This window comes from Lissotriton helveticus, chromosome 2_2, assembly GCF_964261635.1.
Source record: "Lissotriton helveticus chromosome 2_2, aLisHel1.1, whole genome shotgun sequence".
Lineage (NCBI taxonomy): Eukaryota > Metazoa > Chordata > Amphibia > Caudata > Salamandridae > Lissotriton > Lissotriton helveticus.
The window spans coordinates 141532918-141558826 of record NC_136060.1 but is presented as its reverse complement, the minus strand read 5'-3'; the positions used below and the strand labels follow the sequence as shown (position 1 = coordinate 141558826).

The 25909-nt window shown below is 44.1% G+C and overlaps 1 protein-coding gene across 1 annotated transcript in view; it reads right to left on the bottom strand.

Annotated features, from left to right (window-relative positions):
• Positions 1-25909, bottom strand: part of NFXL1 (nuclear transcription factor, X-box binding like 1) — a 624964-nt gene that overhangs the window by 509949 nt on the left and 89106 nt on the right. Inside the window, exons 8-10 of the mRNA XM_078678225.1 lie at positions 22853-22953; positions 15797-15911; positions 1209-1333 (exon numbers count right to left, since the gene is read on the bottom strand). Of these exons, the coding sequence (XP_078534351.1) occupies positions 1209-1333; positions 15797-15911; positions 22853-22953 (341 nt within the window). The remainder of the gene's footprint in view (positions 1-1208; positions 1334-15796; positions 15912-22852; positions 22954-25909) is intronic.

Below are 25909 nucleotides of genomic sequence, written 5' to 3'. Positions count from 1 at the left end.
GCTTCCACTGAAATCACAAGCAGTGGAAGGAACCAAGTGCCTAGGCCACATTTCAGGTGAGAGACAAATGCATGAAGAGGAGGTGAAGCCGGCACGTGCTGACCCAAGAAAAGCAGGACATGAGCGTGACAATGAATCCAATCAGCGGTAAGCCCACTGTAAGCTAACAAAATGTCTTGCAAGCAACAGCACATTTACAGTCTCAGGCAAGACCTAAATAAGCTGCCTCAAATGTAGATAAAACTAAAATAATAGCTTACAGGTGTAAAATAGGGAAACTAGGGAGTTGGTATTTAGAGAGATATGCAATAGAATGAGCAGCAGTACATAAATATTTAAGACTGCGGTAACAAAATAAGAGTGGATACCAGCAATACCTTTCTTCCCTAAAATCTAAAACTACATCTCTGCCTGCATTATGCTTTGTTTCAATTGGTCACAGAACTCACTGGGACTTTCATGAGTACCCAAAAAACATAATGGATGTGAAATTGAGGAACACTTTACAGGAATAAAGCCTATTAAGAAAGGCTTTCCACTTGGTATGATACAGCAATTCTTTGGCCTAAAAAAAATAAAGTTGAACAATGTGAGATAATTCTTAGCCACCTGGTTCCGAATAAACTTACCATTCAGTGGTACGCTAAAATATTTCGTATGGAAGGAGATTACATCATCAAGGCCCCTTTGATCCATCTCTGGGTTACATATTTGAAGAAGGCCTTGACACATCTTTGCCTTAAACATACTAAAGCAGTGGAGGGAGATTTCTAGGCCTTTTCTAGGAAATTACAGGCCTGGTTGTATTTAAATTCTATAATTCTAGCTATACCCAGCCCTATGTTAACTTCCCTGCAACAATAGTAATGAAATTGAACCTAATCATGTGAAGTTTTCAAGTTCTATTAGACCTGCTTATAATGAGATAAGTAACACTGTCATACAATACCTCAATGGCATTGATTAGGAAGTAACAGTTTAGCAAAGGTCTAAAACATGGTTTTATATTGTATTAAGTCACATCTGCCTAGAAGATCAACATTCTTCATCCATACTTGACAAGAACACTTTGATATGGCATATGAACAATCCAGCTGAAGTATAAATACTTGCAAAAACATCTTCAAACCCTCAAGACAATATCAAATGTATCCAGCTTAGAATCAAACAACAAGGCAAAGTTATATAAATGTGTTTTTTGCCCTTACCTGTCTGCATGTTTCGCATGGTCCTCTATGACAACGCTGTGAGCATCTGTGAAGTTCACACTCCAGCACCTTATCACAACTATCACCGCAAGTCGGTACGTCTTCCGTACATGGCAGTGAGTATTCTGAAACCAGACAATAGATTGGAGAAATGTAAAAGGGAATACATCTAGGAGCGCAAACACTGGAAGATATCTTTTCCACACTGATTCTACTGCGCATCAGAAGGAAAAGTAGGTTATTCACAATACAAACAATGGTACTGTACTCTTAGTCTTCCAGCCTCTTCTGTCATACACAAGAAGTATCCTTGAATGTTGCATTGTATGAGTGCTGGTGCACACAATCAATTTCCATCCACCAGATTGTTCCCTTTTGACAACCTGTCGGGATGACACTTCATGAGAGGGAACAGGCAAAAGGAACAAATGGCTGTTTAAAACAGGAGGATGGCTTAAAGAAGAAAGCTGGGTTTAAACAATGTGCGGTTAATGGCCACATTTGAAACATGGTGGGAACTTTAGTCCAGTGCCTTATGCAAAAGTAGGGATGGTCAACCACAAACTTGGTATGATAGTGCGTCCGTCTCGCTACAGTAGCTTGGTAAAGACTCTTGGTATGTACAATGGAACTGAAGCTATAAAAGGGAAGCATGGTCCAAGCTGTACTGGGCTCCAATGTACAGGAGGTGCTCGACATCTCAGATATTAGAGTAAACCTCAAGGGAATAGTGACCCTTGAAAGGGCCCTACATGTACATTTTGAAACTCGTGTACTGGCAGACAGGGAACTGGTTTAAAGCAGAGCTGCAAGAACATCGAAATAAATCTGTATACATTGAACTGCTCTTTGAAAGGCAATGTCTTGGGCAAGCATGACCACTCAGTCAAAGTCAGCACTGTATAAGAAACTGAAAGACGACTAAAGTGGCATGTCCGGATCCTCTGTGAGAAACAAAGACCAGGACGGAGAAGAGGCCACAAAGGACTTCATAGATGAGTTTTTCAAAAGACTCAATGATGAATTGTCCTCCCTACCAGTAGATCTTTAAAGGTAGTTAGAAGAGGCCAGACGAGGTAGACAATCTAGAAAAACACATTCACTGCTTTGAAGAATCAGAAGATAATTGTTAACAGGAATACTCAAGGCAACAACTGGTGAGGCTTGAGGAAGCGAACATTACTCTCCAATTGAAGGTCAAAAAAAGGAAGAGCGGAAGAAAGAGGAAGAATAGGAGGAGGAGAAGACCTCATCGATTATCTATGTATTTGATCATTTTATCCAAATATGTCCTACTGTACCTTATGACACTATTGCTATTGCACCAGTGCAAAATCATGACATTGTTTTGCTTTGGAGTTCGCTTTAAGGACGCACAAAATTGTTTTCGTCAGAAATGGACTACTGCTATTTCAATGCACTTGGAAAACACCTGATGTGACAAATGTAGACAAAATGGAAGGACCTTGAACAACATTTCACTTTGCATCACAAATATTAGGCATTTTTAGATCAACAAGGGCATGGGAGTAGTACTCGCCCTGTACATCTGTCACACATTCAATCTCCTAATGGAGATGCACAAAGATCTCATACAGGACCACTATATGAATTTGGTTTACTTTTTGCAGTTATCTGTCACTCGATCAACTAACATAGGTCTGAATTTTTTTCTTTGGCACATTTTTCCTTAAAATAAAGTTCCTTACATAGATGCCTTCCTTTCTCTGATGCCCAGGGAACTAACATTTCTATTGTAGAAGGTGAACCTCCTGGAACACAGAATGGAAGATTAGAGTGCTTAACCCAGACTGGATAGTCAAAATTCGGTGATGGTTTGAGCCTCATCGTGTATTGAATACTGACAATAGATTGAAGCAATTTTTCTTGTTATGTTTTGTCAGTTTTAGAAGTGCATAGTTTCTCCTCTTTGGCCTTCTTACTTCTGTTTCTTATGGTAATGCTGATTCTGATGAACACTGTCAGACCACAAGACAGACGGGTTACTGGGCCCCAACCTTAGAGGATTTTTGCCACTGATGTAGTGGGGGCCCATCCAACTTTGGCTCTGCAAACTGGCCCAAGTACAAAGCTTTTTACCCTTGATTCTCAGGGTAGCAAGTGCGAGCAGCCACAGACTTCTCAGGAAAGGAGTGTGGTGGGCAAGAGCTCCGAACTCAATAGCCAACCAACAGACAAAATAACTTAATGTCCATTCCAATGATTGTCTTTATGTAAAAGTGCATCCTTTTAATCACACAGCAAAACTAAATACAACACAATGCAATTTAATTACTGAAAACAGGGTAGTGCCCCTCGGTGCTACACCCCTCCCCCTCTCTAGCATTAATTTCCACCATGGTGACACTATCCATTATAGTCTCCAGTTATCTGTGGCAGAGACACGAATTAGGCCCAGGATTACTTACATCTGACCCTAGAGGGATCACTGATGCAAAATAACTTTCCTCTTTCTTACTCCCATTATTTATGTGGGCAGAAAAGTCTCAAGTCTTCATGCTTCAGGCTGCAGCGCATGGAACAATATTTCTGTTCCGATCACATGCAGAGGCCAGCGTTGCCTGCTGGTTAGTTCTGCAGGGGCCATGGGGGAAATAGGGTGCAACCCTTGTCTTGGGAGTGTGAGGTTGCTTTCTTTTGCCAGAAGAATCAAGCATGGTGGGGCCTGTTGCAGCAGCCTAAGAGTCTTCAGAAATTGCGGCTCTCAACTGGATAAAGGTAGATGGGTTTTACAGCAAGGCAGTTTCAGCCCTGACTGGGCAGATTGGTCAGCGAGGAAGTGTCCCTGGTTGGTACAGCTTCCACTGGATAGATGTAGATGGGTCTTACAGCAAGGCAGTTTCAGCCTCAACTGGACATATTGGTCAGCGGCAGACACTTTGGACTTTAGGTGAGGTCGCCTCACTTAAGGAAGAATGGCTGTTGGGCAGACAAGTCCTGGTCACACAGCAGTCCTTCGCGTACACTGCGGAGCACAGCCTTTCTTGGTCATGAAGAACTCAGAACTGGAACAAATAGGGTTGATTTGGATCCCACTTTTATACATATATATCCATACAGGGAATATGGATTCACTGTCCCATGACTGAGAACAGATTTGGTTTGGTTCCATTTCAGATGTTTTTTCCAGGCTGACCTCAAGATACAGCCTTTGTGTAAAGTGATGCTTCTCACAATAGATGGCAATGGGTCCAAGCAAAGAATGCCCAAAACGCGGACACAATGAAATGTGAACAGCAGAAACTGCAGTCGCACTGCGCACCACTGCCATCAACCAAACAGCAGTGCTCAAAAACTAATCAGCAACCCCTAGTGAACAATGTCTTAATAGAATTTCTAAAAAGTAGCTCTGTCTCCATCCTTTTCACCCTCCAGCACATGGTATGTCAGCGCAGAGTTATGGATTTCTCCTAACAGCAGAAATTTACATATGAGGGGGTCAGTATACTATGCACTCAATGACACAGAGAAAAACGTCTGGTGAAATTATAAATTACAAACTATGATATGCTGCACTACTACCTTATGTGATACATCCACTGTCGCGTCGAAGGCTCGCTTGGTAGGCTCCTGCAGGCCAAGGGTCCCGGGCCTTGCACTGTCATGGACAGGCATAGGACTCTGCACACACTCTATATTAGCATGGCGCCAAGACCACTATAAAAGTCAGGATACCAGTTTCACGTGCAGTTGGACAGAAAGAGCAAGGGACATGTCTGTTCACCATGCAGGGGATATTCCCTTCATATCAACCTCTGTGATGGCCGTAGAGGGGCTCTAAATTATAATGCATATGATACTTACTCCTTTTTCCTCTCCTGGACTTCTGCATCAGATTTTATTTGAAGCATTCTTTGATTGACATGGGTACAAACGGCAGTAAACCTCCAATTTTTGGTGCTTTGCTGTTTATAAGGTATGAGCCGCATAAAATACAATCCAATGCCCTTGTCATGGCTTTACTGTATAAACATCTATGGGCTACTGTTAGATCTGGGGGTCTCTAATTGGCAGAGGTAAGTACCTTAGACCAAGTAGGGACCCTTGCTTCTAGTCAGGGTGAAGAATTGCACAAAGTAGATAACCCCTGCTCACCCTCTAGGTAGCTTGGCACGAGCAGACAGGCTTATCTCTGAGGCAATGTGTATAATAAATGCACTTAACACAACAGTAATCCCCAATCCACCACAAACTGAGACCACACAGGTAAGTATATTTATAAAAATATATATCTTTATCTAGTTTCAGCAGGAAAATAAAACAGTTGCACGATAATTACTTCTTCAAGAATATGTTGCACTTAATCTTAGTGGTGGTACTTGTAAATAGGAAGTTCTTATATAAGAATCAGTCTCAAGTCCCTTGCATCAGTATTAAAAATAATAGTGTGAACTTATCTCAAATCAGCTCTGTAAAACGAGCAAACCAAGCTATGCCAAGGATTTATCATCAGCCAGAATCAGCCCGAAAAGCCAGGGGCTCCAAGCGCTGCAAGCGCGCCTCACCGGTATACTGGGGACTCCGTTTCTCTGAGCGGCACTGCCTCACACCCTTGATGGCCTCAGGCGCGCCGCGCCGAGTGGAGCACACTTGCTCCCAGCCCCGGCCGGTCTCAGCAGCCCTCCGCCCGCTCTCGGTCCTTCGGGGAGCGGCGGGGAGCTAGCTCGGCGCTCCGAGCAGAGACAGGCAGGCCGGGGGCTGGGGCACTTCAGGAACTCCCACGGCGAGTTCGGGTCACTCTTCCCCGGCTCCGGCGGTGAACGAACGGCGCTTCCAGAGGTCCCGATGACGGGGACCAAGCCTGTCGCGGCGTTCTGGGCGAGCCTCCTCACACACCCGGGAGTCAGCCAATGGCAGTGCGGCTCCCGGGACAGGCCTGCGATGACGCTCCTGCCGCCAGCCAACCACAACACGGCAATGACTATGACGCTGCGGCACACGGGCCAATCCAGTCGCGGCGTCAGTGAGGGGGCTCGGCTCCTTCAGCCAATGGGAGCGCGGCGGCTCCGATCTTCGCCGCTGCAGCTCCTAAACACCGAGGCAATTTGCAGAGGGTGTTTCTGGCCCCGGGCCGCGACGGTGATTTGGCGGCAAGAGATTTTCGGGGCCGCTGATCGCGGTCAGCCGGTTTCCTCGCCAGTAGATCAACAGGGGGAATGCAGGACGCAGGGAAACACCCCGGGCCGCTCCTCACCCCTGAATCTGTGCCGATGAGCACAGCGATCGACCCTCACGGCTGGCAAGTAGAAAGCACACGTTGGAGCAGGCCACCACACGATCTCTCAGCAGTTTTTGGCAAAGCTTGAGGAACCTTTAACCCTGGGTTCCAAACAGGAGGCCAGCTCTTCTCAGGCCCTTGGAGATTCAGTTCAGGAGGCACAGCACACCGCAAAGTCTCTGTAGTTTCAAGCAGGCAGGGTCACAGCACACAGCAAAGTCCCTTTCTTCTTCTCAGCTTCCAGTTGGACAGAAGAACAGGTCAGCCCTTAGAGCACACAGCAAGGCAATCTTCCTTCAGTTCTCCAGCAGTCCTTCTTCCAGCAGAGGTTCCTCTTGATTGTAGAATCTAAATTTTCTGTTGTCAGGGGCCCTTCTCTTATACCCCAAAAAGTCTTTGAAGTCCTTTGAAGTCTTGTGCAAGTGGGCCCTGAGCCCGGTCTAAACCAGTTCTGGGTGTTGCTGAGGCACTGGGGGTTTCCTGGCTTCCTTTTTCCTCTCAGTATCAGGGACAGAGGTGACAGTCGACCAGCAGGGGGGTGGAGCCAGCATTGTGGTCAGGCAGGCACAGCCCTGTCACTATCAGGTGTGATCTCCTCCCACTTCCCTGGCAGCAGATGCTGCCTTTCATCCACGGGCTGACTCAGACAACCTCCTGGGGGCTCTGCAGCGCCTGTCACACTCAGGCCAGACAGTCAATCCACAAACAGGCCCAGGCACACAGAAAGGTTAGACAAGAGAACAGCCACTTTCTAAAAGTACTATTCTCAAACACAGAATTTAAAAACAGCCCTTCCTAAAAGATGTGTTATTAATTTCTGAGTTCAGGGATATCCATCACTTATGTCCCATCTTGTTCCTATGAGAAGATAGGCTGGTATCCAATGGGACCAGCCTCCCCTATGTTATTCTATGGAGCAAGATAACCTTACAGCAGTGAGCACACAAAATGGCTGCTGCTCACTACCAGAGCATGTGACCTGCACTAGTACATGCTCTACCTTACCCATACACTGCACCCTGCCAGGGGGGCACCTTGAGCCTTCCATAGGGGTGACTGATGTGCACAGACAGGGAAGGGTTAGGCCCAGCCAGTGGGGACACTGGCCAGGCGGACATGGCAGTCCACTGACTGCACACAGGCCCTGCGCTGGCAGGCCTGAGACACCATTTTAGGGCTACTCATGTGGGTGGCGCAATCTGCGCTGCAGGCCCACTAGTAGCATCTGTCATCACCAACCCTGGCACACACAGTGCACTTTACTAGGGACTTCATGGTGATACAAATATGCCAATCAGGTATTCCCAATCAATATGACAATTTACATAGGGAGCACTTACACTCTGTCACTGATCAGAAGTGGCAGAGTGTCCAAAGCATCTAAACCAGCAAAAACGAAATCCAGCACAGCATCAAAAATACAGTAGACAGAGGCAAAAAGATGGTGGAAAATCACGCCAAGGGTGTCAGGTCTAACACGTGTCCCCTCCAGCTGAAAGTGGGGAGAACTACCCAACCTCTTGGGAGTCCTCATTACTAAGGCGGAAGAATCTGGACAGACCATCAGCATTGGCGTGTTCTGTACGAGGGCGGTGCTCCACCGTAAAGTCCATCCCCTGTAGGGAAATGGACCACCTCAACAGTTTTGGATTCTCACCCCTCATCTGCATTAACCATCTGAGGGGCCTGTGGTCGGTCTGAACACGGATGTGAGTCCCCAACAGGTAGGGCCTCAGCTTCTTCAGATCCCAGACCACAGCGAAAGCTTCTTTTTCAATGGCACTCCATTTCTGTTCTCTGAGGAGTAGCCTCCTGCTAATGAAAGCCACTGGTTGGTCTCCGCCCTCATCATTGATTTGTGAGAGTACTGCTCCCACGCCTTGCTCTGAAGCGTCAGTTTGCACAATGAACTCACTGGAAAAGTCAGGTGCCTTAAGCACCGGTGCTGTGCACATGGCAGCTTTGAGGGTGTCAAAAGCAGTTTGACAGGCCTCAGTCCAATTCACTTTCCTGGGCTGATTTCTAGATGTCAGCTCTGTCAAAGGGGCCACAATGGTGCCATAACCTTTGACAAACCGTCTGTAATACCCGGTGAGACCTAGAAAGGCTCTCACCTCAGTCTGAGTCTTGGGGGGCTCCCAAGCTAGAATGGTATCAATCTTTGCCTGTAGGGGCGCCACCTGGCCGCTCCCCACCTGGTGTCCCAAGTACACCACAGATCCCTGCCCTATCTGGCACTTACTGGCCTTGATAGTGAGGCCTGCCTTCTGCAGAGCCTTCAACACTGCGCAGAGGTGTTGCAGGTGTTCCTCCCAAGTGGAGCTGAACACAGCAATGTCATCCAGGTATGCTGCGCTGAAATCCTCCAGCCCGGCTAATACCTGGTTGACCAGTCTCTGGAATGTGGCAGGGGCATTTTTCAACCCAAAGGGCATGACACGGAACTGGAAGTGCCCCTCTGGCGTTGAAAATGCTGACCTCTCCTTGGCCCCCTCAGTTAAGACAAGCTGCCAGTACCCTGAAGTCAAATCAAAGGTGCTCAGGTACTGGGCAGCTCCCAACCGATCCACCAGCTCACCAGCTCTGGGGATGGGGTGTGCGTCAGTCTTGGTGACCGCATTGAGCCCACGGTAGTCCACGCAGAACCGGAGATCTGGGGGGCCACCAGGTGTAGCAGCTTTCTTAGGCACTAAGACCACTGGGCTAGCCCAGGGGCTGCTGGAGGGCTCAATTACCCCTAGTGCCAACATCTTGGAAACTTATTCCTTGATGCTAGCTCTGACCTTGTCAGCCACCCTGTAAAACCTCTGCTTCACAGGCAGACTATCTCCAGTGTCCACATCGTGGACGCACCATTTGGTGACGCCTGGGGTCAGGGAGAACAGGGGGGCGAACTGACCCAAGACTTGGCGACAGTCCTTCTGCTGCTCTGGGGTCAGGGTGGGCGAGAGGACCACACCATCCACTGACCCATCTTGCTCCTTGACTGCCAGGAGGTCAGGGAGAGAATCACTATCCTCTTCCCCTCCAGCATCTGTAGCCATGAGCATAGTCACTTCAGACCTCTCAAAGTGGGGTTTGAGGCGGTTCACATGCAGCACTCTCAGGGGCTGCCTGGGGGTCTTCAGGTTAACCAAGTAGTTAACCTCGCTCTTGCGCTCCACCACCTCATATGGCCCGGTCCACTTGTCACGGAGCGCACAAGGCTCCACCGGCGCCATCACCCACACTTTCTGACCAGGGTGGAACTCAACCAGAGAAGTGTTCTGGTCATACCATCTCTTCATTTCCTCCTGGCTGGCCTCCAGGTTCTCTTGAGCGAGCTTCCTGAAGCGCTTGGTCTGGTTGCGAATGGCCAGCACATAGCTGAACACATCCTGAGGGGTTTTCCCACGGGATTTCTCCCACCCCTCCTTCACCAGAGTGAGAGGCCCTCTGACAGGGTGGCCATACAGCAACTCAAAGGGACTGAACCCTAAGGATTTCTGAGGCACCTCCCTGTAGGCAAACAACAGGCATGGTAACAAGACGTCCCATTTCCGCCTCATGGGCTCTTCCAGGCCCATAATCATGCCCTTCAATGTGCGGTTGAATCTTTCAACCAACCCATTTCCTTGAGGGTGGTAAGGAGTGGTGAATTTGTTTGTCACCCCACACTCCTCCCAGAGGGACTTCATGTACTTAGAAATGAAGTTTGTCCCCCTGTCAGAGACCACCTCTCTGGGGAACCCCACACGGTGACGGTCCTGAGCGGGATGGCTTCTGGGTACTGAGTGGCATGGTCCACCAAGACCAGGATAAACCTGTTGCCTAAGGCTGTCTTGGGGTCCAGGGGCCCCACGATGTCAATGCCCACCCGCTCAAAAGGGGTGCTCACCACAGGAAAGGGTTGGAGGGGTGCCACGCACTTCCCTCCGCTCTTGCCACTGGCCTGACAAGTTTGGCAAGACTTACAAAAGGCAGAGACGTGCTTCTTCATCTGGGGCCAGTAGAAATGGGTGACAAGCCTGTGATAGGTCTTGTCTTGCCCCAGATGTCCTGCGAGAGGCACGTCATGAGCCAGACCCAGTAGGAAGTTCCTGAAGCGCTCGGGTACTACCAGCACATGGGCTGCACCGGGCTCAGCGAACGTAGGCTCACTATAAAGTAAGTCATCCTCCCAGTAAATTAAATGTTCCTTGGACCCCAGGCCTGCTGCCTGGTCTGCAGCCTGCAGCCGCACACCAATGAGAGAAGGGCACTTCTTCTGAGCCTGGCAGAATTCCTCCCTGGAGGGACCACCATCTTGCTGCCACTGGGACAGCTCAGGCAATTCCCCCAGTTCGGCCACCTGCTCCCCTGTAGGTTCCAGGGCATCCCCCTCAGGTTCTGATTCCTCCTGGACCGTGGGAACGGTGGGGGCTGGTTTCCCGCGCCCTCTACCCCTTCCTCTCTTGGCAGGTCCCTGAGCCATTGTTCCAGGCTCCAGCTCTGCTAATCCGCCCTCACTGGCTGCCATTGCACGGGTGGTCACACAGATCCACGCAGGCAAACCTAACATTTCCAAATGAGTTCTGTGCTCCACCTCTTTCCATGGAGAGCTCTCCAGGTCATTAACTAATAGACAATCTACAGGCAAGGCATCACTTACTACAACTTCCAAAATACCGGAGACTCCTCCCCATTCAAATGAAACATTTGCCAACTTGCAGAGGCGAACTGAACTGTCAGACGCCACCACAGGCCGGAGTACCTTGGGAATGATTTGCTCTTCAGACACCCATTGACACCTGACAGATGTCACGCTGGCCCCTGTGTCTCTCAGAGCCTCTATTTCCTGTCCATTGATGGTCACCTTCTGCCCGTATTTCTTAGTGTTTTGGGGCAGCAAGGTTTCCTGGGCCATCTCTTGGTCTCCTAAAGAGACAAGGGTCATCACTGCTAACCCCTCCTCCCCACTGGAAATCAAATCCCCTCCCACAACTACACTGGCTAACGCCGGAGTTGGAGCACCAGTGGGTGCTGAGGTTTTCTTTGGACATTTGGGGGCAATGTGCCCCAACTCCCTACATGCATAGCAAGTAGGCGGGGACCTGTTGTCCTGCTTGCCCTTATGGGGCCCGGACTTCTTAGACTTGGGGGGTTGAGACTCCTTCTCCTGGGAACTATTTTGGGGCCCTTTAGAAGACTCCTTTTGATTACCCGTGTCCCCCCCACTTTTCTGCTGGGGACCCTGTCCACCTTTGGCTGGGGTACGTACCACCCCCTTGTGGACCCTGGTGCTAGTCAAGCGGTCCGCCTCTTTAGGAAGCTCACTGGGATCAGTTAACTTGCTGTCTAAAAGATGCTGGCGCAGCTCTGGAACACATAAACTACTCAAGTGCTCCCAACTAATCAAGTGACACAACCTCACATAATCAGTAACTTTGCTGCCCTTTATCCAACCTTCCGGTGCACGCGTGTACATACTCACACACTCCACCCAAGTACTAGAATCAAGCTTCTTGAAGTTCCTAAACTTCTGGCGGTACTGTTCTGGAGTGAGCCCATACCTGAGGCACAAAGCCTCCTGCATAGCGGGGTAGGATAAAGTACCTGCTGCTTCTAAGGGTGCCAAGACATCCCTCCCAGAGGCCTCAAAATGCTTCCATAAACCTGCCCCTCAATTCTTCTCAGGCACTTCATTCATCTTCAAGGCAAGTTCATACGATCTAAACCACGCATAAATATCCTCACCCCTCTGATAATTCTGTACCAGATCTTTTGGTATGTATACTTTACCCGCCTGTACTGGTTGTGCGCTGCCACCATTAGAACTGGACTCCACCTGTTTGGATTTAATGTCCAGCTCCCTCATGCTCAACTCATGAGCTAACTGGAGTTTCTTCTCCTCCAAAGCGAGAGCATTTCTTCTCTCCTCCGCCTCTTTCTCAGTGGGGACACTGGCCAGGCTGACATGGCAGTCCACTGACTGCACACAGGCCCTGCACTGGCAGGCCTGAGACACCATTTTAGGGCTACTCATGTGGGTGGCGCAATCTGCGCTGCAGGCCCACTAGTAGCATCTGTCATCACCAGCCCTGGCACACACAGTGCACTTTACTAGGGACTTCATGGTGATACAAATATGCCCATCAGGTATTCCCAATCAATATGACAATTTACATAGGGAGCACTTACACTCTGGCACTGATCAGCAGTGGCAGCATCAAAAATACAGTAGACAGAGGCAAAAAGATGGGGGAAAACCACGCCAAGGGTGTCAGGTCTCACACGTGTCCCCTCCAGCTGAAAGTGGGGAGAACTACCCAACCTCTTGGGAGTCCTCATCACTAAATCAGTGATGTTTTAGTAGCCTGTTTAAACACCTGTACAACATTAATTAAACCTCTGGAAAGTCGTGGCATTTTATTTTTAGTATATCACTGGGAAACCCATTTGCTGTCCCCCATAAGGTACAGTCATAACAACCAAGAAATGCAGCAGAAGTTGCAGATCTCAGAGTTGTGGACAAAGGGCAACAGACCTAGAAACCCATAGATTCAAACGTGCTACTCCCGTTGCAATGCAATGTTTGTTTACACTCAGTAATTACAGTATATCACATTTCAATGTGAATGGAGCCACTTACTGTATGACATGACTACATTCACACATAGGTATCAGGCTGAGATGTCATTCAATAAAAAAAAATGTTGGCTTTCATTATTCCAAAATGTCATTAAGATAAGATCCATTCAACAATTTAATATACATATACAGTAAGCTGCAACAACCTTAGATGCAAAAAGGACCAGAGGCTTGGAACTATCTCTGTGTTCTACGGTTGTGAAAAGTAATGGAATGCCTGGCTTGTGGAACATCAAGTGGGGCAATTAACTTTGTGGCATCTCTTACTATGACCTCATGAAAGGAGATAATGTCATTAAACAGGGGCAGCGTAACTGTAGATCCGGCTGGAGGAGAGGGGGTCTACATACCACAGGACAATTCCAAGGCAGAATCATGTTTGGTAGCCAAGATTTCCGAGGAGTTGTCTATCAGGTGGATGGTGCTGTACTGTGATAGTCTTTGATTTGTTGGTGCTCGAGGAGGTCAAGTGATTGTGTGTTTTGTTTTTCTCAACACAGCAAATGTGCTCCGTTACTGAGTGGGTGTTCTTCGGTCAGAATTATCTTAGTTGGTAACATAAAATAAACCTCTTCTCTTTAGAGCATGCTGCAGAATGTTTAGACCTGTCCAACTTCAAAGATTTTGCAACTGCATCCCTTGACATTGAGAATCTTGGCGTCCTTTACCTCAGCAGCTTGTGTCTCGAAGTGAAATGCCTTGCTGGGAAGCATAACTTCACCTCAAACATCAATGTCGTTAACACGGACTGCTTGAAGTATCTTGATGGAGGCTGAGAGTGCTGGCAATGGCATAATCAGCATGTCTGTTCTGGATTACCTCCAGCGAATTGTACAAGATGGCTTCCAATATTACTGAAATGGAAGTAATAGCTCTCCCAGGCTTGGGTTTGCTTGGCAATCAACCGGTGGCTGACTGATGAAGCTATGCCTCTAAGATGTTCGCAAACAAACTTTAACAAACTCAGGGATATTTGTTTTTAAATTTAAAGAACTCTCTCAAAATGTTTGAGCAAATGAAATGTTAAGTAGAATCGTTCTGGCTATAATTTTTTTTTTTTAATGTTTTTAATTTGAAGAAAAGAAATTTATCTTTATGGAGCAAAGCAAATTAAGCCTAAGAGCTGTGCACCCTATGATAGCATGGTGAGCCTGAAGTCTTAAAGGTAGAGTTGTTTATTCTCACCGCATAGAGTATACTACTTATCTGTGCATTCTCGTTTTCATTTTGGTCCATACAAATGATGCAACAACTAAAACTGAAATATTAAGTTCCTATTTTTAATATTTCTTAAATTGTCTACCAATTAGAAAAGAAACAAAACATGTTTTCTTGAAACAGTGATCCGGGATCTACCGTGGCTCGAGATACACAGCATTCATAAATATCAGTAAAGATCACATAATGGACGATCAAAATGTATCCAAAGTTCCTGGTGGATAAAGAGATGTTTCAGAGTGTCTAAGGAGTTTACTGATAAGTCACACTAATTGAATCTTTGCCAGGTTAACAATTGTTTGTTAAAACTCACTTTATCTTCTTTAGCACACTGTTTAGTGAGACCAGGACCCAAACCTCAAAAAAGTTAACAATGAGACACACAACAGCATACACCAATGAATGAATAAATGAATGGAAATTTGCTGCTGAAAGAAATAAGTAAAGTTTTTAATATTGATAATACTTCAGAAGTTTTTTTTCGGATTACGTAAATTGATTCTAATGTGATTTTCATGTTTTTATGATGATTGTATTGTTCTAGGGGATTCATTTTCAGCCAAAGCACACTTCACTAACTAAAATTCACATAAAGTAGCTTAACTAACAATATGTTTTCAATGTCCTTTTTTGTGTGGGAAAGTTCTCCATATACCTAATGTTAAATAGCGGTTTTATTACTATCTGGAACTAATAAAATAGAATTTGTTAACTTTTGATTCCTCCAATGCAGAGTAGGATTTTCCCAAAGAAGACAAACGGAGGTGGACTACAGATTGCAATGAAGTTTATAATTCAAAACAAAGCAAAGTCCACAATATGTCACAAGAAAAGTGGTGGAAACTATGGCCACTCTGGCAGGGTGCCCGTACAAGAGAAACATTGGTCAGCGCAGTGTGAGAAATCATATGTTTATAAATTATTACTATCGGAAAATCTAATTTGGGAGAGAAGATAAATAGACTCTGTAACATGACCTGTGCCTATGTCAATGAGCCGAGTTTCACTCCTGCCTTTCCGTAGCCCTAAAGAGTGTTAACTGACTCAATGTAAATGCATCCATGAAAATAGAGCAAAAGAGTTACTCCAAAATTGTTATCTTTCAATAATTCCCAAGACCATCTCTTCGACATTGGTCAGGAACAAACCTTTATTGAAAAGCAATTTAATTCAAATCAGAAGTGAGGGAGTGGCCAAGACTCCTCCATCTCATTGGCTGAGAACCAAAAGCCCTGAAAGAAGTGGATAGGCTCTTGTACTAAATGCCATCTTTAACTATGCTGTGTGAAAGTACCAATGATTTCTATGTTGATGACGGGGCACTGTTCAAAGTATGTGAGTCTATAAATGATACCAACCATGTTACAGGTTACTGTACTGTAGTGTCAAAGTAAGTTCGGAGAGAACCTGATTACCTTCATCTCCTCTACTTAAATGTTGCACTTTAATGGCACTATCAAAGAAGCAGGCAACATTTCCTTGTTCTTTACAGACAATTTTCCCTCATGAACAATTTCCTTACTTGATTTCTCACATGGGCAACTCCTTTTCCCAGATCGAGGACATTCACCACAGGGGCCAGAGTGGCAAACTTGCTCACAAGTGTGACTTGCACAAGGCAAGGTTTTCCCGCACACCTGTAAAAAAAAGAATCCAGAGTTAAGAGTTACTAGATGTGAACCAGCCTGACTAAATACAAAAACAACAATCAAAAGAAAAATATGCCTAACTAACTTTGCTAATGTTTTTCTAATGGATCGTTTGTCCTCCTGTAGAAGGCTAATCTGTAGAAATGTCACTACGTGTACAACTTCATTGGAAACATTTCAGCTCTGCTCTCAGAGTAAAAAGTGTCACAGACAGCAGAAGCAAAACTTCTAAGATAACAGCACTGCAACTGGAGTTCCAGCTATAAAAAGGCATTTACTGCATCCATGGTAAGTTCTGCCTTAATACCCTGCACCACGGAGATTAATGACAAGAACAGGGGCTGAATGTTGCAAAGCTCCAAGATGGTTCCATCTGTGTTAGGACCCAGCATGGTTCCGGCTTTGTGACTGCACTACAACAACAAATGCAGGTGGGGGCGATAGGTTGGTGGGGGCAGTGTACCAATTTACAAGATTGGTAAACCACACTCTCATTTGAAGAACCACTGCTAGCCGAGCCGATTTCTTGGCGCACAAGAGGGCAGCAGCCATGGTAGGTGCTCCGGTTGGGCTGTCCCGTTAGACTGCAACATTCAAAGCAACTATACTGACACCAGTGATTTGTATGAGCCCATTTGGTTAGGATGGCATTCTGGATGCAGCTTTGGTCTACAGAAGTGAATGTGGATACGAGGTATGGTGTGAAGGGATGCCTGAAGTAAGATGGAGAAGGGGTCCTTCACTTCTGCTTCCAGGGTGACAACTGACTCAAGAATGGAATTTTAAATATAGATGTGTATACCATATAGGACAGCAAGTAGTGCCTGATGGAGAGGGTAGGAGACTTCTTCACCTCAGAACCCCAACATCTCAAGAACACCTGAGGAGGAGTCCCTGAACAATAAGACTATATTGTAATTACTATCACAGGGGAATCCCTGATAAAGGGCACTGTGAAGACTTGCACGGGCCTCAAAACATATAGAGATTTAGGCAGCTGCACTGGAGGCAGGAATTAAAAACTGCAGCGTGACAATATAGCATGACATTGGAGCCGTAAAACACCAAGTAACAGCATTCAAAAGAACAGTGCTAGATCATGAAGATTAATGATATTACTAACATATTATTTAATAGTACATGTTCAAAATGAAAAGAATTTACATCTTTTTTTCTCTAAGTTTCAAATCCACCTTAAAGCCAGAAATGGTAGCTATACTGAGGAGTAATTCAGAGATCTCAGAGAATCAAAGAATATGCATAGGCGCCTCTCTCTAATTTTGAATCCAAAGTGGAAGTTTCAGAAAATTAGGCGAATGCCACAAAGATTCAGCTTCAGAGAGCTTCAGTCCTGGAATTGGGTAACTTGAGAACTCCAACAAAAAGTGGTCTTTGAGGGAGATACCAGATTTTGGTATCTCGCCATAACCTACAAAGAACTTCATGGGTAAGAAGATAGAGGTGGGAACTATGTTTTTAGTGCTGGGTGACAGCAGGCAACACACATTGTCAAGTAGGATGGCTGCAAAAAGAGGTTAATCATTTAAAGGGGTTCCAGTATATATGTTTGCCTAGACTTAAGCCTTACAACTGTGAAACCTCTACAGCACCTGCAGGTCATCAAGGAGGAGTTAGCTGCTCTTGGTTTAGAGGTCTCCCTGTGGTTTGGGGTAGGCTGAAGCTTGGAGATGGAGAGAAAGGATTTCTGCTCTCCAACCCAGAGGGTGCTCGAGAATGTCATGAAAAGGGAAAAAAGGTCACTAATCAGTGTAATGAGAAACCAAACAACCTCAGTGTCACAGACGAAAGCAATATAGTTATGTTTCTGGTTTAAGGAATGATATGAATTCATTTCCCCACTTGAAAGCCGAAGGACCAGAAAGAAAAGGATTACTGGCTGGATTGGTGTGAAATGATCAGTGCATTTACCAACCCAGCACACTCACTGGTTTTCATGTTGATTTACTTTTTCATTTGTGCGTCACCCCTAAGATAGGCTGTAAATGGCACCAGCGTGGGGGCATGTTTTAAAAAATGCAGGACGTACATATTTTTACATGTCCTAAAAGTGAAAAATCTCTAAAGTTGTTTTCCACTGTGACAAGGTTGCCTCTCACTTATGAAACCACTGGGTTAGTGTGGGAATGCTGGCTGTTAGGAACATTGTAGATCCCAACAAATTCGGGAACTGTTCTTCACAGAAATGTGCGGAAAATGTGTGACTTTAGTCAAACTTTTTCTCAGTAAGAAAATGGAGAGAGATCAACGCAAGTCACACCACCCTGGACTCCGCTGGTTATCAGAAATCTCTGGGTTCAGTAGACTTTCCTTGGTGGTGCCTGAGCACGACCCCAAATAAAACAACTACCTACGTTGCCAAAATGGGTCACTTTTCAAGTGAAAAGAAGGAGCCCCCTACCTTCTTTTTTTGGAGTCTATTGTGTCATGGGTGCTAAGCCCAGCCAGAAAAGTGAGCGGCCTCTACGTATGGTGCAGAACTCTGGGGCCATAAACGATTAAATAATCTTGGGTCTACCTGCTAGTACACCATTAACTCCGCTGCGCATGGACTTGGGGATAGAACCGATAGAGGAGGTAGCAGCCGCTCGGCCATTGATGTATTGGAAGAGGCTTTGGTCCGTGCCTGAACTAATATCCTACAACGAGGAGTTCACTGAGGTTTGGGCTATTTTAAAAAATAGGAACATCCCATGGCTTGCGCATGTGAGGGCACTCTGTGGCCAAATTGGTTTACCAGAGTTGTGGGAGAATCCTGCAGATTGCTGCCTGAAGATAACGAAAGCTGAGCTGTTGAGCTATGTCAGAAATTATAATCTAGTATCTCTCCAGAGGTGCTCAACTCTGGGTAGACTGACGCTGGAGTTCCTTCAAGTAAATGCTGAACAGAGCATGGAGAATTTCTTGGATTTAATTTTTCCCGCTCTTGCAAGGAAACTCTACATACAGCTTAGGATTGGCTGCCTCCCACTTAGGGTATTTACTGGTAAATGGGCTAATACTGAGACCATTGCTTGCCCAGCTTGTAATTATAAACGAGAAGATATTTTCCATGTTCTGTTTTTTTGTACTGCCTACCGGGAGATAAGGAAACGCTGGCTGATTCCACTTTGTAGGAACTTAGGTTTCACCCAATGTGCCCAGGCTTGTAGGGTCCTTCGTTAGGATACACATCCCCCCATTGTTTTGCTGTATCACGATTCTTGTTAAGTATGTGGCGTAGACGGAGAAGTTTTTTTATAACTGTGTATATATTTATTATACTGCAACACTTGATAACTTCTGGTTTAATCCCATTTTTTCTTCATGTTTTTATTGTACATGTAATTTATTGTTTTAACTCTCAATGAAATGTCATGATTTTATGTACACTTTTATGGTCTTTCGACCAAAATAAAGTTATCTAAAAGAAACTATTTTCATAGGGTGAAGTGTGGGAACCCAGAACATTTGTTATTATGAGCAGAATGTTTCTCCTGTTGTGGCTTCTAAATGTAATCAGGTATGCAAGAAGGAACACATTTCTCAAAATACCCTCTGAAACACTATAGAATAGGTAAACTCAAATTTAGAGTTGTACAGATAACCATTATTCCTAAACCCAATAACTAAGGCACACTTAGAAAAAGCTCATGTTTCCTCCATACCCATTTTTCATTCATTACCTTTTATCTCATCAATTCATGCATGGTCTGTATGCTATGAAATATCATTATAAGCTCAATCACAAGTATTTGTCCGGGGAGGAGGAAGAGAATGTTTTTTTTGGGGTACAGGATACTGTTACACATAGGGAAAGGGATATCCTATTGCCCTCTTATTTTCACACCTTGCGATAAAGGAGCATGAAAGAAATTCCACGGAAAGCTCTTGTTAGTTGTTTTTAGACCCTCAGCCAATCTATTAGTGACATGCTTCATCGGGTCTAATCCTGGACCCTATAAACCAGGATAGACTCAACCATATTCCAGGGAGCACCTTTTGGTATCTATCCAACGGGGTCTTAAGAATAAACATACCCCAGGGACACCCTGTTTTTTCTTTAACAATGGGTGCCCTTGGTTTGATTACAAAATGGTGCGTGTGTGTGTCTGTGGGATATGGTGTCCCTATATCCTCTATGGAATTAAACATATTTTAGCCATATCTAAGTAGATACCAAGGGTCTAGGCTTTCTTCAGGCCTATCTCAATGCCCCGTGTTGAAGGGTAATTCCTAGTTGTTAGTTCTATCCCTATTGCAGTCAAGATGTGAGTGGGGTATGTTAGGTGTACATAGCGAAATGGTACTCTTGAGGATAGTGTGACAACAGGAGCATGTCCACCGCCTCCTCTTATGAAGTAAATCAAATTAGGGCACCATTACATGCTTAGTTGAAAGGGGCAAGTAAGCCTACAAGCATCTTGTATGTTGTGTCCGGACTAATAGGTATAGGACAAACAACTAGGAATTATCCTCCAACTCGAAGCAGAGAGACAGTCCTGAATAAAGCCTTGGAACCTACTGATAATGTGATTGAGTTATTCACTCCTGCTCACAAAGACTCCTGAATTAACCATCTGGATCAAGGTTATATTCTCTAACCGCACAGGGAAGATATTTGTAAAATATTTTTTTATTGGATTTATAGAGCGCAGCGGTTACCCTGAGGTGTCCTGGCACTATGACCTGCCTGTACGTGTCACTTTGTTCCAAACTGGAACTGTCTGGTGCAGGGAGGAAGAGGTTTAATTAAGCAGTTTCACAGATATTGGGGAAGAGAAGACACAGTTTGAGGGTTGGTCATCCTCTGAACTTTGACGTTTTCTCAACATTGAAGGCTATTTGTGCAAAAATATAACACGTGACCCAAAAGGAATAAGGGCATCTTTCTTGTCACTGCCAAAAGAGGCTATTTGATGCATTAGTACATCATATGGGAGGAATAATACAGCCTTTTGGGCCCTCTAATCTAAGAGTGAAACCAAAAAGCCAAGAAGCTTCATCTTTACAGAAAATGCCTGTACCACCAAACCTTCATGTATCGGGTAGGATCTTTAAGGCACTTTGGTTAAATAGGTCTATACTTTTAGGCCACTCTCTTGCTTGCACTAGAATAGGAACATAGCTATAGCCAGCGTCAACCAGCTCCTCTGATAAGAAGAGGTTGTACATTTCTTTAACGACTCCAATATCTCCAACGGTCTGTTAAATTTGGAATATGTTGTTATATATTGGGTGTTCAAAGTCTCCATGATTTCTCCCACCTCAGTGAAGAATCTTAAAGAATCAATGGAGACCAATGGAAATGGAATAAGATGGCCAACTCTGGGGAGGTGTCAAGTCTCCCATGCATTTTGCAAATCTAAGACAAAACTTGTGGATGGGGAGTAGCTGTCTCTCCTTGTTTGGTGTGAGGTTCATTACCATGGTCGAGGAAGGTAGGCCCCTCAGATTTAGCCTCAAATGGAGAACTGAATCTAAGAAATAGATATAGCTCTGTTTCATGTTGGTTGCCTCATCAGAGAGACCTAATCTGCGTTTTTATTCTAAAATAAATAAAGGCAGCATATGATGCACGAATAGCAGAACTGAAAATTGTCTAGATCCAGTCTAATGCTCGGGGATATTCTACAATGAATTATTTGAATAAGTATGCATTAAAATAATTGTACTGTACAACACACAAACCAAATTTTGTATTGCATAACTATTAGACAGAATTCGATGCACTACATATTCATAAAAGCCCTTTCTTCAACAGCTCATGCCTTTATTTTTTTTTTTAAAGTCAAACCACAAGATATTTATGATTGCATGATGTAAATTGTTAAACCGTGCCACAAATCTTTCTTTCAGTGTAAGAATTGTAAAGTTGCCTGACTGCCCAAAAGAATGTCTTTCAGTATGTAGTGTAAAGCTTAACGTTATACAAGACTTTATTCTGTTTCACACTGAGATGTTTAAAACACTGAATGATTAAGGCAAGAAAAACAGCACATCCATAGTAAAATATAAAATGAACTCTATTATTTAAGGATCACAGTTTATAAAAACAAAAATATTCCATATTATGACAGACACACTCACACACGCGCACCTACACACACACACACACAGTTAAAGGCAATGGAAAATACGTAAAAGACGTAAACATTAAAGAAGGGTATCAAATGGCATACTAGATCAAACTGATCCCTTATGTAAGGCTGTCAGATGCTTGTGCTAACTAGAAACAATTTACTCACACTAGCATAACCAAAAAAAGAAAAATGGAAATTGGCATTATCTGTGCCAACTAAGGGTAGCAGAAATACTCCAACGTTTGTTTCTTTTATGCCCCTCTACAAGCAGCAAATAAAAAATTATTTTATATTTAATGAGGGAAATGGGTATAAAAACAATGGATGAAATGTGTCTATTCCTACTGAGTGACAAATAAAAGAACACTTTTATGAAGGTGCCCAAGTTTCGAAGATTTGTTTAGTTATTGCAACTCCACCACAGAACAAACAGCCTAAGCAAGAGTCCTCTAACTCACAGCCAACATGTAATTTTCACATTCCCTCATGACCAAATTTTCCATACACACTAGAGAATGTTGTGGTTTGCCTTTCTTAACACCACTAAAGATTCAGATGTTTACAACAGACTCTTTTGTTTGGTTGTTGTTTATTTTGATATGCCTCTTAGAGTTTACTTATCCTCTAAAACCACTACAAGGCTGCACGTTTTACAAGTTTTGAAACAAAAGGAAAAAAGCCAAAAGTGCATGAATAAGGATAACACTCTCTAAAGCACTTTGGTGCAAATGCCAAGGAGTAATGCAAACTGTTCAACAACTTAATTAAAAATCACACACATTGAACATAAATACTCAAACTTGAAAAGAACTTGAAATAAAACTGTGACCTTGTTTATCTGATGCTTACCTGGTTGCATTGCCACAGTGGGCTAGCGCACAATCTTTCTGCAATTTGTCTACCACACAGACACCTCTGCTGGCTCACTCGCGGGCAGGGCTGACAGTCTCCTAAAAAGTGGAAATGTTCAGTTTTGACCCCATTTTGATGTCATTCATAATAAAAGGAAAGGTAAATAAACACAACAGCACAAGATTATTAAAGAATACTTCCCAAGCTGGCCTCCACCCAAAATAGAAAAAAAAGGAATTTCAACGTAGATTTGAGGATCAAACCTCTACATAACCCAGTCTCATGTAAAAATATGAAAAATATATTTTCTATTTCAGAACTTGACACTAGAGCGTCAGGCCAAGAGCACTACAGAATAGAATGACATGAAAAATTACAATTATTTTTCTGTCTTATATCTATACGACTTCAAACAGAAAAACATAAGCATAAAACTATATCTAAATATTCTGTTTCGACAAGAAGAATCAATAAAATCATATCGTTTGTGCTCAGACCTTCAGAGTAGATGAGAAAAATGTATAAAGTAAATGGGATAAGAAAAATAATACGGACTTCCATAATGTCTTTGAAACAAACTGGTATTAGTATTTTTATAACGCAAATGGAGCTAATGAGCGACATACTGCTGTGCAGAATATTGGAGCTAGGGGATGATTCAAGCGATTGTCCATGAGAGGTGCAGGAGGTCCTAAAGTGAAGGAAGCACCGAGGTACATTATCAGTTACAGATGATGCTCCTTCAGGTTGTATGTTTTCACCTCCTTGATGAAATAGAACAGGAGTGAGGTTCCTACCAGTCAAGCTGTAAACACTAAATCAAGAGGCGAGATTGCTTAGTAGAGGGAAATTGTTTCAGATCGTTCATGCATGAACTGAGGTTTGACCGCTTCTCTTTTTATTTTTTGCAAATATTTATTCTAAGGCTGGCTCTGTTGGGGCTCGAGGTGGGCAAATTCAATTTATTTATTTATTTTAAATCTATGGTACAACTTCAGGCAATTCTGCTGGTTTCGCAGCATTCTGCCCCACATTTTTGTTGATGAGACACAGGCAGAGTGCCATGCAGCACAAGTTCCTTTGTCCATGCAGCGAGGAATGCATGGGATGAAGAATTCTTCTACCATCCTCCACTGTCAGAGGCCAGACACAGCAATTATTTTGATAATAATTAAATTGCTCCCTGATGGTCCATCTAAGAAGGGAAAGTTACCTTAATGCAAGTATCATTAAGCTATATTCATTGCTCAGTCCCTCACAGTGCACCTAAAACAACTGAGCTGCTCTTGTTCTTTTCAGCCTGGGGGGCATTAGAAAAACCTTGATTCCACTATCAAGGCAGAAAAAAACTGGTGTATTTAGATTCCCTATCCCTAGTTGCTATTAGTGGCTACTTTAGGTAAAATATTACGCTGGTTGTTCCTCCGTTTTAGGTGAAGGAGCAGCTGTTTAACAGGTGGACGTGAAGACTCAAGACAGTGCCAGGTCAGCAGCACAAGAGTGATGTATGTTGTACTTCTTTAGACCTTTCATGAATCAGGAAGTGCTGCTCAAAACACTCTTCAGTAGAGTAATTGTTAAGTCAAGATGTCGGTGAATAGAGCACTGCTACCACTGAGATGGAAGATCAGTGCCTGGATGGTAATTCGGCAATCATGATCTGAAAGCAAGAGCTATTACCACTACCTGAGTTTTCAAGAAAATATGGAATTCTGAAGGAGCCAGTGTAAATGACTAATTAACGTGAGTTGCTTGTTTGTGGAGAGGTGAAATGTAAATGTGTCCAGCTACACATTGGACAGTTGCTCCTACTTATCTGCTTGGATAGTGACATTAGTGAGGAGATTGAATTCCGAGTCAACCCACCTCTTTGATTGTGGGCACTTTCAGACAGTTAAGTCTCATCCGCCTGCTAGTAAGTCTTCGATAGAGGTTAGCAGTGACGACTCCAAGACACACCATGTATTGGTTGCAGATCTGATTGAAAGTAATGGAGACTAATTACACTACTAGTCACCAATAGCCACTGTTACTGTAGGTGTCCATCGGCACATGGTTCTGGAGGTAGGAGCAGATCCAATGGATTATGGTTTTGTTCAATCCAATTTGGCACAATGTTGGTCAGGATATGGATCAGGGCTTGGCAGTCAAAATTATCAAATAATCATGAGAGCTCTGGCCTGGGCAATAATCAGTGAATGCAGTCAGGCATGTCTCTTGGGGTGTCATTTAGGGCTGAGCCGTTTCCCCCATTCTTTTTAATTTTCACTCAAGACTGCTTAGCAAACTTCTGTCTGCATGTAAAGTTTATAACTTCATGAATGCAAATGACACACAAAGAATCACGTGTCTTGGGAAAAAAAAGAAAGAGAATCACTTTCTTACTTCTAGATAATTCTGTAGTTCATCAAAAGGTGGTAAATGTCTCACCATTTCATAAAACGTACTCTGTAAACCAGGAGATGTTGCTTGATAAAAGGGCAAACCCCATTTAGGATCAAGCCTCAATGGTGCAGTATTCTATCACCACCTCAATGTTGAGAAGTGTGGGGAAATTGGTGGGCACCACAAACACCAATTATGAAAATTCTGACTTGTTTAAATGCTGCTTTTCCATAGTAGGCAATTCAGGTAAACCTCTACCTGTGCTTTCTTTCAAATATGTATATGGAGTAAAAGTTATACTATATCCAGATATCAATGTGTGCAGAATTCTGTTGCCAGACCTTGACCAAAATAAAACTGATCATTTATCGCCAGCTCTGAACCAAAGGTATTTGTTTTCAGTCCACAAAGAACAGAGTTTTAAATTATTTTGCACATAGAGAATTTGAGGATATAGGACCTATCTTACTGAGAAATAAATTCATAAAATGCCACCCCTTTCTTCAAAAAACCAACCTTCCATATAACCTGCCTTACCATTCCCTCATTCAGACTTCAAGCTTCAGTAATGGAAAACCCCACCCCTTCAGCATTGCAATATGACAGAGCATTTACAGTTCCATAAAGCCACGAAACATGGATTTTCATTCAGTAATTTGCTGTCAATCA